The sequence below is a fragment of the Engystomops pustulosus genome, chromosome 7 (genome assembly GCF_040894005.1).
Source record: "Engystomops pustulosus chromosome 7, aEngPut4.maternal, whole genome shotgun sequence".
Taxonomy (NCBI): Eukaryota; Metazoa; Chordata; class Amphibia; order Anura; family Leptodactylidae; genus Engystomops; species Engystomops pustulosus.
In genome coordinates, this window is record NC_092417.1 from 111772795 (window position 1) to 111786863 (window position 14069).

Below are 14069 nucleotides of genomic sequence, written 5' to 3' on the forward strand. Positions count from 1 at the left end.
TTTAATAAATGTTTTTTTAATTTTTAGCAAAAGCATGAATAATGTAAACAGTGGGTTCTGTAGTAAACCTGGCGTAAACGCCTCTCCAATACTTTGATCAAAATCCACTATTTAATGTTGTATTTTGGTGTTCCTTCATCTTCTACCTGGTGAGCTTTACACTATATTACTCCCTGTTCAGAGCGGAGGGAAAGCTAATTCCCTTAACCATAAATTTCCCCTCACCCTGAGGGCAGACAATACACTTTTTCCATTAACTTCTCAGTATACTGCCAAAGTGACTGCAGTGGAACTAATTTGCCTGCGGTCTCAATTGCTGTCGATATAGATGGCTATCTTCTGGCCCATTACAGATGCATGTGACCTAAGAATTCAATAACTTTTAATGAGAGTTGTAATCTGATGCATTGAAAATGGCATTTCTTTTTGAATGACATTGTAGAAAGCATCAGCTTTTTTTTTTTTTTTTTTTTACATATTGAGAATATGGATTGTTATGTAGCTTTCAATGACTGTAGTGTCTGCACAATGTAAATGAAACCTTACAAATTTCTTCTTTAAATGAATGTGCTCTCTGTTAATGCTTAGAGTCAGACCCCTTTCACACGAGCATTGCATAGAGATCGATCTGGGTTTGGGCTGTGAGAGACTGACATTTCAAATCAGAGTTCAATCCGTTTTATATCACTCTTTCATGTACATTTTTATCCAGTTAAACTGTATTTGCACAAGCATGCTGCCTGATGACGGTGGCCTGTCTTACCTATGGCAATGGATCAGTGAAAAGCGTGTTGCAATTCTCCTTAGACGTGTATAGGGTGTTTTTCACGTTAAAAAAGCATTACTGTGTAGCCGCCATTTTTACAATATTGGAGTAGTAGTAGTACTATATTGTGTCCAAGTTGGCAGCATTGGAGTTGTAATGCTGTGCAGTGCCCATAAATACAAGATAGTTGTCATGGGTGCTCCTGGGACCCACGACTCGGTTTGCGGTCGCACCCGTTCTCCTCTGCGTGCCCCTGGTCCCCAGCCTCGGCTCTTACCTTCCCGCGATCCAGCGCTGGCTGGCTGCCAATTCTGATAAATTCTCAGCCGCTTTCGGTCTTCCCTGCCTGATCTTCGTGCCTTAGGCATCATTCACATGAACGTATGGGGGACATATATACGGCTGACGTCCTAACTTTCTACGGAATACGGCGCCTGTGTATTCCTATGGAGAGGGATGATGGGAATGTAGCTTTAGAGAAAACTTTGTCTGATGCCCTGTGCTGTTATTGTGATTTCCCATTGTGACCCCGGTTCCTTATTGACTACACTCCTTTGCCGCCTGCCTTGACCTATTGCTATGTCCCCAACTCTGATCCCGTGCTGCCAGTCCTGACCTCCTGCCTGTCCCCGACTACAAGATTGTCTGCCGTTCCTTTACCTTGACCTTGGCTGCCACCACCAACAAGTCAAGCTTGTGGAACAACTTGGTGGTACCACGCTGCAGCAAGACCATCCTGCTTTGCGGCATGCTCTGGTGAAGACCGGGAGCCACTTAGACTCCGGTCCCAGGTGTCTGCTTGTTTCATCTTCCGCAGTGATTCAGAGGATCCACTACTGCCGATCCTGACAATAGTGATTGTAGTGTTGTTCTGATATATATGTATAATTGAAGAAATTGGATCATTTATGAAATAGAAGTAGTACTGTCTTGTGCCTAAACTTTATATGCAGGGTAGGAGTAGACCGATTTATTGCTGCTGAACTCTATCCTGGGTCTGAGGATGCAGATAAATGTTAAAGAAAATCTACCATCAAAACATGATAAAGAAGGGGCTCTTACTCATAGATCCAGACTGTGACTGTGATAATCTTCTTATATTTGTTATCCGTGGCCTCCTTCCTTGGAGAAATCAACTTTTACAATTATGCTAAAGAGCCTGAAAAGCTACTGGGTGGTTCCCAGAGCCCCTATGTACTGTAGTTCATAGGCTGTTACATTGTCACCACCCCTGCCCACTCAGCACTTCTCCCCTCCCTCAGCCTGATGTAATATCACTCCCGATTAAGAAGTTGCAGGACAAAGTGGAAGGGGGAGGTGATCCGTGCACAAAATAACGACCTATGAATCTGCATCTGGAAACCGCCTCAGTATCCTTTTCAGGCTTCTTGGCTTAATCTCAAAAGTTGACCTTAGAAGAAAGGAGGCCATGGATAACAAATATAAGAAGATTACCAAAGTCACAGTGCCTGGATAAATGTCCCTGGTTTATCCATGCTTGATTTTGTTGGTAGATTTCCTCTAAAGAGGAACTGTCCAGTTTTTGGACCCTACACCGACTACAGGTTCGAATGGGGGCAACATATGTAAGCTCTTTTGAGCAGGGCCCTCACTCACTCCTATTGTTCCATATGACTGTTTGTTCTTTGTAACGTAATATAGTTGTATATGTCCCCTATGATTTGTAAAGCGCTACGGAATTTGATGGCGCTTTATAAAGATTATTATTATTATAACATAAAAATATATAAAACATATTGCTATGTACAAAAATAAACATAAGAAACATATATGCAAGTTCGATGGAGCACATTGGACTCACATCTAAAGTTCTCACTGTCGTTCGCTTCCTCTCACAATGCTGGATGAGGCCAGGAAACAAACCCAGCTAAATTGTGAATGCGCTGCACCCATGATATACTTCTCCGACTTCACTGCCACAGTGCGACCATAAGGACTGGTGGGTAATTTCCTTACAGGGTTCTCCCTGATGCCTCAGCTGGACCCTTGGCCCAATGTGTTAATCAACCTTGTACCACTCTTTGTAGTTGCTGTTTAGAATATGTTCATTTGGGAAAGTGATGCTGCAGCCAATCCTATTTAGATAATGTTGAACAATTGGTGTTACTGATATTTTTTGTTTACTGTCCTTTACTGGCATTTAGGCTTGTGCCACCTATTCTTACAAGCTCCCCAAGTTCGCTTGCCCCTGCAAGAATGCATTATATTGAGTTGTTCTGAAAGGTGGTCTGGTAAACGGGTTAATTATTGAGCCATTACCAAAATTATATTAAAAGTGACTCAGATCAAAAAAGACAAAAAGCAATTCGTCCTAATGACATAGAATTAAAGAGACTGGGACGGCCATTTTCATCTAATAACAGACAAGTGCTTTGGTCAATACAGACATGTATTGTTTTTGGAGGAAAAAAAATCCATGGAAATGTACAGGAAATACAATTTATGTTATACTCATTGGAATATTTGGTGATTACACGGGGAGAGAGGTTTCAGCCGCACCTCAGCAGATGAATATCTGCCTCTAAATACACATGGTGGATAATACAGAGGGCTCCTCTGCAAATGGTAAGTAAAGTCACATAATACACCAATAGAAATCTTTCCTAACACCACATCTTAAATGGGTGCTCACGGAGATAAAGCTAGAGGGTGGGTGAATAACTTTTTGAAATGAAATCTTTATTTCACTAGTTAATTGTTAGAATATAATGGATGAATAACATCTCCCACTGCACCATTTAACAGTTTTTTGTGTCGGTGGTATGCTGTTAACCACTTGTTGAATCTGTTTGCACCACCAGAAACCATGTATTTATGTTATCTCTCTTACCCTACCTATCTCCCTTAGGAACAAAATAGTTGGACAAAATCCAACATGACCAATGTTCCCTTTCCTGAACACAGATACAAGATGTTTGATTACCCCTACTAAAATCAAAGGGTTTGGCTGTCATTCACTTTATGTGCACATTTTTAAAAGGGTTCATAGCAGAGAAGCACTAAACCTGAGCACCATCTTTTCAATCTTCTCATTTTTCTTGTTTTGTTCTTTTATTGCTGAGAATTTTGCCTTGGAAACAATCACCAGGAATCTGCTTCCCTTTCATTACAAAGGGTAGTTGCAGGTTTTTACCAGTACAGGCAGTTGTGTACAAGATAGGGTCTGTAGGTTTGTTCTTAAGTTGAATTTGTATGTAAGTCAGAACTGTATACTTTATAGTTGTAACCCCAGTCAAAATTCTTTTGGTCTCTGTGACAATTGGATTTTAAAAATGTTGGGTTGTCATAAGAGCCAGGATTAACAATAAAGCTTCAGACACGTTTGATTACTGTTACAGATGATTATTGTAGCCTGGGGCTAAAGTACAGTAAATTACCAACATCCAGAGGTCCGTTGGTAACTAGGGGTCATCTGTAACTCAGGTGTTCTTAAGTAGGGCACCGTCTGTAGTTTGGTTTTGTCAATTCCGAGGCGAAAAAGTATAATCAGTTTACAAGTGGATTCCATGCAGGTACTTCCATTAATGAATTGAGGCAAAACATACCCTATATCTGAGCAACCTCTATTCTGCTAAAGCTTAAAAATCGTACAGAGCTTCCTTTTCTTCAGCCTCTCCAACATCTGCGGCCAGCAGCAGAGAGAGTGACCAAATATGATTGTCCTAAATGTATGGCATGTAGATCAGGATAGGCTCTGTAAGAACATTTTTTTTGTGTGGTATTACTATAAGAGCTGAAAATTCTTCAATGAGAATCTTTTAGCAATTTTTTGGATCTGCAAATGGGCCTTTAAAAATTAGTCTTTCAAAAGCATATATATAAGTGTGACATAGAAAGAGGTGGAAGCAAAGACTACATTTCCTTCCCCTTACTCACTGTGGATTTTTTTTATCAACTCGCTCATCTCAACATGTTCTCAGTTCATTGAGCAGGGTTTTTTGGGGCCTGAGGCTGGGACATTTGGAGTCAAAGAATCTAATAATCTCTTCTTCTGGTTAGTGATTTTTAGGTTTGGTTCCTACTGGTTTCACAAAGTATAAAACCCACAGTTCCCAATTTAATGGAATGAGTTTGCTTGAACACCAGTCTTGTGATGAAATGGCTGAAAGCAGAGATGAGACCACAGCAGAAAGTGCCCCATCCTGTGGCCGCTTCACCATCCGCTCCTTGATCAGCAGTGAGGAGAGTACTAAATCTCAATATGGACAGCAAGAAACAACGTATGATACCTTCAACCCCAACAACCTCACTCACTCCAATACCTTTTACATGAGGACATTTGGATATAACACTCTTGATGCTGTTCCAAACTATGACCACTATGCTAATACTGAGGTTTCCGGAGAAGTGAAAAAAGTCAGACCAACGTTAGAGGACCTTCACTCCATTTTAAAGGTGAGAAGAATAGTTACTCTATTTTAGTAATGCCTAGAACTGAAGTTCTCCAACTTTATATCATTTACTACCTGTGTATTTCAATAATGGCTACATCTGTATTTATTTGTCATAAATTTCCACTTTCTTATCTTTTTCACTCCCTCCTCTTTTTAGTTTATTTAGAGTTTCCATAGACATTTCCAGTTATTCAGGCCTAACCACATACCTTGAAAAATTCTTTGGATTTGGATTTAGCTGGTGATGCTACTCTTGTCTTGCAGGGATGACTACCACATATATCTCTATTCTCATAAACTCCAACACTCTTTGACCTTACTAGTCTGTTGTTTGAAATACTAGGGTTATGACAAGATGGTATTTTTGTTGTTGCTTTTAATGCTGAAATAACTATGATTCCAGGATCACCCTGTTCCACAACCTTTATAAGCTTAGCACTCAAAAATAAATTGAATATGTCATTGAAATATGCATTTATGAAATTACTCCATTAACAGTAAGCGTGAAATAAAATGTGAAATGCAGTTACACTACTGGTGACATTGTACCAGTAATGAAACCCTGCAAGCGAGTTATATGTTGCACTTGTTCCTCTAATTGAATGTTCTGCTTCCAAGGTTTTTCTATTTAACCCTTTATACTGGAGTCCTCTCTTCTTGTTTGCATTTAGATAATTTTTTATAACACTTTCATAGAAATCCCACACATATCCCATACAGTTTTATTTTTAAAAACAAACTACAGAGTAACAAAAAAAATACAATACATACAAATGTCTCATTATCAGGTACTACAAAATAGGTGGGCAATTAATTTTCCTATGGGGCCACATTAAAAATTGGAATGTCCCCATTTATAGTGCTCCCTCTCCTTATACCCTCATTTATAATTCCCCCTCTCTTTATGCCCCCTTTTATAATGCTTCCTCCATTATGTCCCCATTTCTAGTGCTTCCTCTCCTCACTTTATGCCCCCTTTTATAAACACCTCTATTTTTTGTCCCCTGATTCCATTGACCCCTTTTTATGGCAGTACTCACCTTTCCTTTGATCTCTCCAGTGGCGTCTCTCCTCTGTTCTTCTCCCGCAATAAGGTGCCTAGTGAGAGCGGTGCGGTGCTGTGCATAGCGGCAGAACAAGATGTGCATTACTCCATGCTCTTCCACAGTGACAGCCACGCACCCCACTTTCACTCTGGGACCGGTCATGGTCGAATAACCACGATGCCTCAGCATTTGGGTGTGCAGGCGAACAGGCAAATGGGCTCAAATGGGCCAGTCAGAGACTGTTAAAGGACAGGATGTGGCACAGGGGCCACACATTGCCCAGGATTCTACTACAACATAAAAAAAAAAAAGAGAAAAGGAAAAGCAAAATAAAAGGAGAGAGGATTGCCAGGCTACAGTGAAGGAACCGCAAATTGACTTTTCTCTCAAAAAGAAGAGAGAAGTGTTTATAATCTATAGCCATAGTCTCAACGTAATGCATGAGGTTATTATGAGTGCAGACCTCAAATAGATCTAAAAATTTAGCCTATAGCTCCACCAGGCTGAGGTATAAGCGCTCTAATGCAGAGCGTTAGCTACCTATATAATGTTGGTTACTAGGTCAAAAACCTGCTCCGAAAAACTTCTCACTATGCACTAGATTTGCCACAGTCTTCTATGGGTGAAGTACCATCTCAAGTGCATCATTTGTTCTAGGGGGTTTGTGTAGGGTGAACACTGCACATCTACATAAAGACCAATTGCCATTGACTAATCTCCAACAGGACATTTACCATCAGATTACTTGATCCCGTTCTGTCACCGGGTGCACTTATCTTCTTTTAGTATAATTTTGACTAATTCAGTAGAAATCCAACTTCATGAAATATGCAAATGAGCAAACTTGCTCTGCAAAGCACCTCCGTGCTCCGCCACTATATCATTTATTCATGCCCCCAGCCCCATCACCAGCTCTCTGTACACTATGTAAGTGGAGCCAGTCGGGCCGGGGCCAGGACTAGTCTTCTTATGTTTGTTATCTATGGCCTCCTTCCTTCTAAAATAAACTTGTAAAACAAATGAGCCAGAAGGGCTCTTGGGGGCGTTATCAGAGCCTTTAGGGAGATGAATACTACTAAAGGGAGTCCTTCACCAATGTTTTGTCACAGTAGTATGTTTTAAAAGACTCTCATACACACACCCAGTGTGCAGACCAGACCCGATACCCCCTGAAGGACAACAGATTCCTGGTAAAACATGTTGGTGGCCGAGGACTGCTTTCTTTCATCTAGTTTTTATCACCAATGATTAGGAGTAGAATAAATCTGAATGCTGTGTGCCCAATAGGTCAAAAGGGTTTGGAATGAAGTGACTTGGATTGAATGGGAGCCACTCGGAGATTATTTCATAGCAGTCAAGTAGCACCAAGCAATGTAGCACTAATCTGGTGGAGAGAATTAACATCCATAAAAGAGGAGTGTAATCTGGTCAAAAAAGTTATCAATATATGGAGGCTAATTAGGCAAGTGTAACACAGTGTACAACTATTCCAGATGGAAAGATTTTCCTACATTGGAGCGATTTTAATTGGTTTATTATTGTAAACGCCATTGAGTAGCACCCATTTCCACCAGTGGAGGGCAACATTTAACAAAGAATGGTACTTATTGTACAGTGTTTTGAGCTAATACCATGTATATACACGAATCACACCTTTTCTTTTTTCTGCTATTAAACAGATCATATTCAAAGTTGTGTTTTAGATATAACATATGGATTTACTTTACCTGATGGTAAAATTTTAATGTGAGCATTGAGCTAAAAACAGTCATAAAAGTAGGTCGTATGGACGTTGTATTAAAGGGGTTTGTCCATGAAAGAAAATTTTTAAATTACATTCCTCTAGTGATGTTTTACACAATAAATATCATTTTTAACCCCTTACTTCACAATTTTTCTCTGTTTTAGCTCCTATCACTTGCTAGACAGTGTAAAATTCTGTGTCACTTTCATTTAGCTTTTAAACATTCACTAGTATCTGACACATGGAAAGATACACTCACTGGCCACTTTCGGTACACCATGCTAGTAACGGGTTGGACCCCCTTTTGCCTTCAGAACTTCCTCAATTATTTGTGGCATAGAGTCAAGAAGGTGCTGGAAGCATTCCTCAGAGATTTTGGTCCATATTGACATGATGGCATCACACAGTTGCCGCAGATTTGTGGGCTGCACATCCATGATGCGAATTTCCCGTTCCACCACATCCCAAAGATGCTCTATTGGATTGAGATCTGGTGACTGTGGAGGCCATTTGAGTACAGTGAACTCATTGTCATGTTCAAGAAACCAGTCTGAGATGATTCCAGCTTTATGACATGGCGCATTATCCTGCTGAAAGTAGCCATCAGATGTTGGGTACATTGTGGTCATAAAGGGATGGACATGGTCAGCAACAATACTCAGGTAGGCTGTGGCGTTGCAACGATGCTCAATTGGTACCAAGGGGCCCAAAGAGTGCTAAGAAAATATTCCCCACACCATGACACCACCACCACAAGCCTGAACCATTGATACAAGGCAGGATGGATCCATGCTTTCATGTTGTTGACGTCAAATTCTGACCCTACCATCCAAATGTCGCAGCAGAAATCGAGACTCATAAGACCAGGCAACGTTTTTCCAATCTTCTACTGTCCAATTTCGATGAGCTTGTGCAAATTGTAGCCTCAGTTTCCTGTTCTTAGCTGAAAGGAGTGGCACCCGGTGTGGTCTTCTGCTGCTCTAGCCCATCTGCCTCAAAGTTCGACGTACTGTGAGTTCTGAGATGCTCTTCTGCCTACCTTGGTTGTAACGGGTGGCGATTTGAGTCATTTTCTATCAGCTTGAACCAGTCTGCCCATTCCCCTCTGGCATCAACAAGGCATTTCCGCCCACAGAACCGCCGCTCACTGGATGTTTTTTCTTTTTCGGACCATTCTCTGTAAACCCTAGAGATGGTTGTGCGTGAAAATCCCAGTAGATCAGCAGTTTCTGAAATACTCAGACCAGCCCTTCTGGCACCAACAACCATGCCACGTTCAGAGGCACTCAAATCACCTTTCTTCCCCATACTGATGCTCAGTTTGAACTGCAGGAGATTGTCTTGACCATGTCTACATGCCTAAATGCACTGAGTTGCCGCCATGTGATTGGCTGATTAGAAATTAAGTGTTAACGAGCAGTTGGACAGGTGTACCTAATAAAGTGGCCGGTGAGTGTAGATCAGACAGATCAGAGATGAGAGATGATGACATCTGTGAGATGCATATAACACACAATTACATTCTCAGCTCTGCTATAACAGCCATAACATACACTGTCAGCCATATTATATGCCTCCCTCCCCATCCTCTGGATAAAGCCCTTGTCTGTAGCTTGGAGTTTTACTCGCCTCACGATCCTGCTTGCCAGCAGGATGTCTCTGTGTGAGCTCATCTTGGAATGCAAGGGTGGGGCTATGGTGCAGAGAGCAGCTCAGTGCAGCGTCAGACTGGAGAACAATGGGGCACATTTATAAATCAGTCTGAAAGTCAGAATATTTCCAGTTGCCCATGGCAACCAATCACAGCTCAGCTTTCATTTTACCAGTGCTCATGAATATTTTAAAGGGGAGCTGTGATTGGTTTCCATGGGCAACTAGAAATATTCAGACTTTCAGACTGCTTGATAAATCTGCCCTCAATAACTTTGAATTAGTGTTATGTTATTTTGTTATACTGATGTGTTATTTTGTTATACTGAGTTTATTTAATCCCTTCACGCTCTGCGACAGCAGAGCTATGAAGGGAGTATGAAGAGGGCTCACAGGCCGACCTCTTCTCTGCCGCCAGCAAAGCCACCGGCGGCACTTAAAAACGTGGTGGCGCATGGGCACCTCCATCTTTCTTCAAATTGTCACTCCCACGAACGTCATCGGGGAGGGGGGCGGCGATCAGTTGCCATGACAGCAGTGGATCTTCGCCAGACGCAAAGTTGTATGGTTTCTGCAGATTCATTACAATGAGCCAGTGGCTCATTGTAATGAATCCTATGCAAAAACGCCATATACTGCAATACAGTAGCATTGCAGTATATGGTAGGAACAATCTGACCATCTAGGGTTAATGTACCCTAGAGCAGTGGTGGCGAACCTATGGCACGGGTGCCAGAGGTGGCACTCGGAGCCCTTTCTGTGGGCACCTGGGCCATCACCCCAGCACACCAGAGCGTACTCAAAGAATCTTCCTGCAGTTCCAAGCAACTTAAAAGATGCTGCTTTCAGTCATATTTTGATACTTACTTTGCTACTTGGGACTGTAGGAAGAGGGAGAATGAGTGGACAGGGTCTAATTATTTTTGGAGGACCTCCTGCTTGCCCCACGATTCTCTGTGTACAGAGGGACATCTTTCTACTGTGTTGTTGTCCTCAGGAGGCCAAAATAATTGAAAGTTGTTGAACAGGGAGCAATAAGTTACTGTTTTAATTTTTGGTGGGCACCTTGCGATAAATAAGCAGGGTTTTGGGTTGCAGCTTGGGCACTTGGACTCTAAAAGGTTCGCCATCACTGCCCTAGAGGGTCTAAGAAATAGTGAAAAAAAAGTTTTAAAAAATGTAAAAAAATTATAAAATTTTAAAAATTCAAATCACCCCCCTTTCCCTAGAACTGATATAAAACATAATAAACAGTAAAAATTACAAACACATTACGTATCACCGCTTCCCAAAATGCCCGATCTATCAAAATATTAAACCAGTTATTGCCAGCGGTGACCTCCAAAACGGTAAATGGCGGCCAAATGTCCGAAACACGACTTTTACACCTTTTTATATGACATAAAAAATGTAATAAAAAGTCCTCAAAATGGTAGCATGTGGTGAGTCCTGGAGGAAGGCAGCTGAACCCTGTTTGTGCCTGTGTCAGTCTCCCTTTTCTCCCCACTCATCCAGCTCCCTTCCCACTTCCTGTCATGTGCATTGAGCAGACTGGGAGGGGATTTGGTGTAAAGGAGAGCAAGAAGGGCAAGAATTAGGAGACATAGGTACTAAACTATTGCAGCTGACATCCCCTCCTACGAGACCTGCCACACACTTAAAATATGTAAAATAAACTATTATAAACTACTGAAATGATTCAGAATACTGACAAAGGGATTCTTAAAATCAGCATAGCAAAGGCAATTGGGACCTGTCACCAGATAAAAATGACATTCTTTGTGACTGGTGCGCTTTAAGCATATATACACTCTAAAAATATGCACTAAAAAATAGGTCACAACTTCCCTTCAAAGGGAACCTATCATCAGGAACCACTACTAGTTCATTATCAAGCAGTTGAACACCTTCCAGATCATTCAGAGGTGGGGAGAGCTTGACTTCAGTGCTTAATTCTCCACCTCCTTGACTTTATACAAGACATTTACAACTCACTTCAAAGTTGATTTTGTGGATGATGCCACCACACTCCATGCCATGAAAGAAACTTGATCTGGAAGGTGTGCAGCTGCTTTGTCAAAATATTTGTGGTGGTTTATTATGTCAATATCTGTTGTCAGCTTCCCTTTAAACAGCTCTCCAGTGCTGCAACCATTGTCTGAAGTTGTGCATTGTCCAAACTGCTGACACAATTTCCTTTACCATGAAAATGTATACAAAATCTACATCTGACCATGGGTTCATAGATACACATAAAATTATTTATGTATGGCCAAATTGAAATGAATGTTCTGAATATGGAGTCTGGAGAGAGACTTCACTGCTATGTTTATTGCTCAGAGGAGCTTGGTACATTGCAGATGTCTTTTAGCTATGAGGACAATAAAACATCTCTTTTCTGCATTGTGAAGCCTGTGAGTTTTCACATGAATTGTCTGGGGTATGATGTAAACTCTACATAAAAGTCCTATCTCTCTACAGCATGATCATCTGCAGCCTCCAGTGTATGAAGCCAGTAATGACTCTCCTGATGGAGAAGCGGAGAATGGTGTGGTGCAGAAAACAGCAGGGGAACCTGTCCGATTTGGGTGGATAAAAGGAGTAATGGTAAGCTGCAAAAAAATGACAGCCTGTTTTGCATAACATTTTTGGCCACTGAGGTAAATAGATCAGTAAAAATGGTGAATTACACATAAGCGTCAGTTGCGTGCATGTTGCCTCAATTTTGGGTGTTTGATACAGTTATTGATGTTCCATTACAGTTTAAAGTGGTGCATAAGTAGCAGTTGCACCATGGCCTTGAAACCTGAGGCAGTACATAAATGGCACCTAGTAGGTGGTGGCCCTTTTTACACTTTGCTTTAGGAACAAGGAGCTCGGTTAAACCTGTTGCTTGCTATTTGTTGCCAAAAGCTGCCAAAACTTTGTAGCCATTTCTTTGCAGATCCGCTGCATGCTTAATATATGGGGAGTGATTCTTTATCTTCGACTGCCTTGGATTACAGCTCAGGCCGGTATAGGTCAGTACTATGTTTACCTCCGAATGAATGTATTTCATGTTAGATGCATATATTGCACAGTAATTTATTGCTTTCTCTTCCCTTAGCACTCACTTGGCTTATAATCTTTATGTCTATAACCGTCACCAGCATCACGGGATTGTCCATCTCAGCCATTTCTACCAATGGGAAAGTCAAATCAGGTAAAGTAGTAATGAAGGTAAAGCATTGAAATTTCTCATTGAAAATGAAAGCCTTTATATAAAAAAAATTGCATACTATAGGTTGCTGCATGCTTTGTAACCATTTGAAACTACGGATGGGAGCACCACCAATGACTTCAGATATATATGCAATTGCACCTGTGTGGGGCACTTTGTTCCCACTGGTGTATTTCTGCCAGTTTTAAAATTGTGGAGAGAGAGAGGGTGATATGTTTATCCAAGAATTCACCTTTGAAAACGACACAATTTTTGGGTCCAACATTCTGAGCTGATTATTTTATAACTATATCTTATGGGGGTTGGAGCTCTGTTTTCCTCAAAATCTAATTTCAAATGCAATTAATACATGCAATTACTGTAGTCCCTGCGGATTTTCCATCTAAATAACTTGTCCATTAGTTTGTGTCTGTTGCACAAGTTCCATTAGTCTTCAGTTACTGAAGACAGAAAAGAAAGCAATGCAGTTTTCTTCCAATTTTCCACACAAATAATGGAAGCTTCCATTATTATTGTTTTAGTGATGGAAGATAACTGGGGTCCAAGATGTGAACTGGGCTTAAAGCGTAACTGTAAAGCTATAGTGATTTTACCAAATTATTATATGATTCCCCCTTTGAAAACAAACAGAACGATGCCTACTTTGTGCTGCTCACCCTTTTCTTTCCAAAACTATGGCATTTTTCTTCTGAAAGTGTTTGACAAAAATCTTTCTCACCAGAGGGGAAGTGGGTGGAGACTAATGTCTGTCAGTCTGTGCCCTCAGGCTGAGGCCAGCTAGCTTACCCGCAGATCCCATGATGCCTTGTGTTCTCTCTCAAAGTAATTTAGCATTAAATCTGTTTAGTTCCCCACAAGTGAATCCACTGAATACTGCATAGTGAACATACAAGATGTATATGGTGACAGCCTGGCAGCTTCCATCACATGGAGGAGCAGGGAACATGCACAGTGCACATATAGGATGTATATGGTGACAGCCTGGCAGCTTCCATCACATGGAGGAGCAGGGAACATGCACAGTGCACATATAGGATGTATATGGTGACAGCCTGGCAGCTTCCATCACATGAAGGAGCAGGGAACATGTAATAAGTGAAAGAAATCATAAGTGGACCAGTTACATGCAGTCCAAAACCTGTGCTGTGTGAACATTAAGGGTTAATAGCTTATCTGTAGAGAGCTGATAATGCCTGTGACAAGGTGGGAGAAGTGAGCAGCATGAAGA

General features: G+C 41.2%; 1 protein-coding gene across 1 annotated transcript in view; it reads left to right on the forward strand.

Annotated features, from left to right (window-relative positions):
* The first annotated feature begins 4805 nt into the window (after window positions 1-4805).
* The window catches only part of SLC12A3 (solute carrier family 12 member 3), a 38826-nt gene continuing 29562 nt past the window's right edge, over window positions 4806-14069 (forward strand). The window contains exons 1-4 of the mRNA XM_072117575.1: window positions 4806-5182; window positions 12103-12228; window positions 12566-12641; window positions 12728-12823. Coding sequence (XP_071973676.1) covers window positions 4853-5182; window positions 12103-12228; window positions 12566-12641; window positions 12728-12823 — 628 coding nt within the window. The 5' untranslated portion in view covers window positions 4806-4852. The remainder of the gene's footprint in view (window positions 5183-12102; window positions 12229-12565; window positions 12642-12727; window positions 12824-14069) is intronic.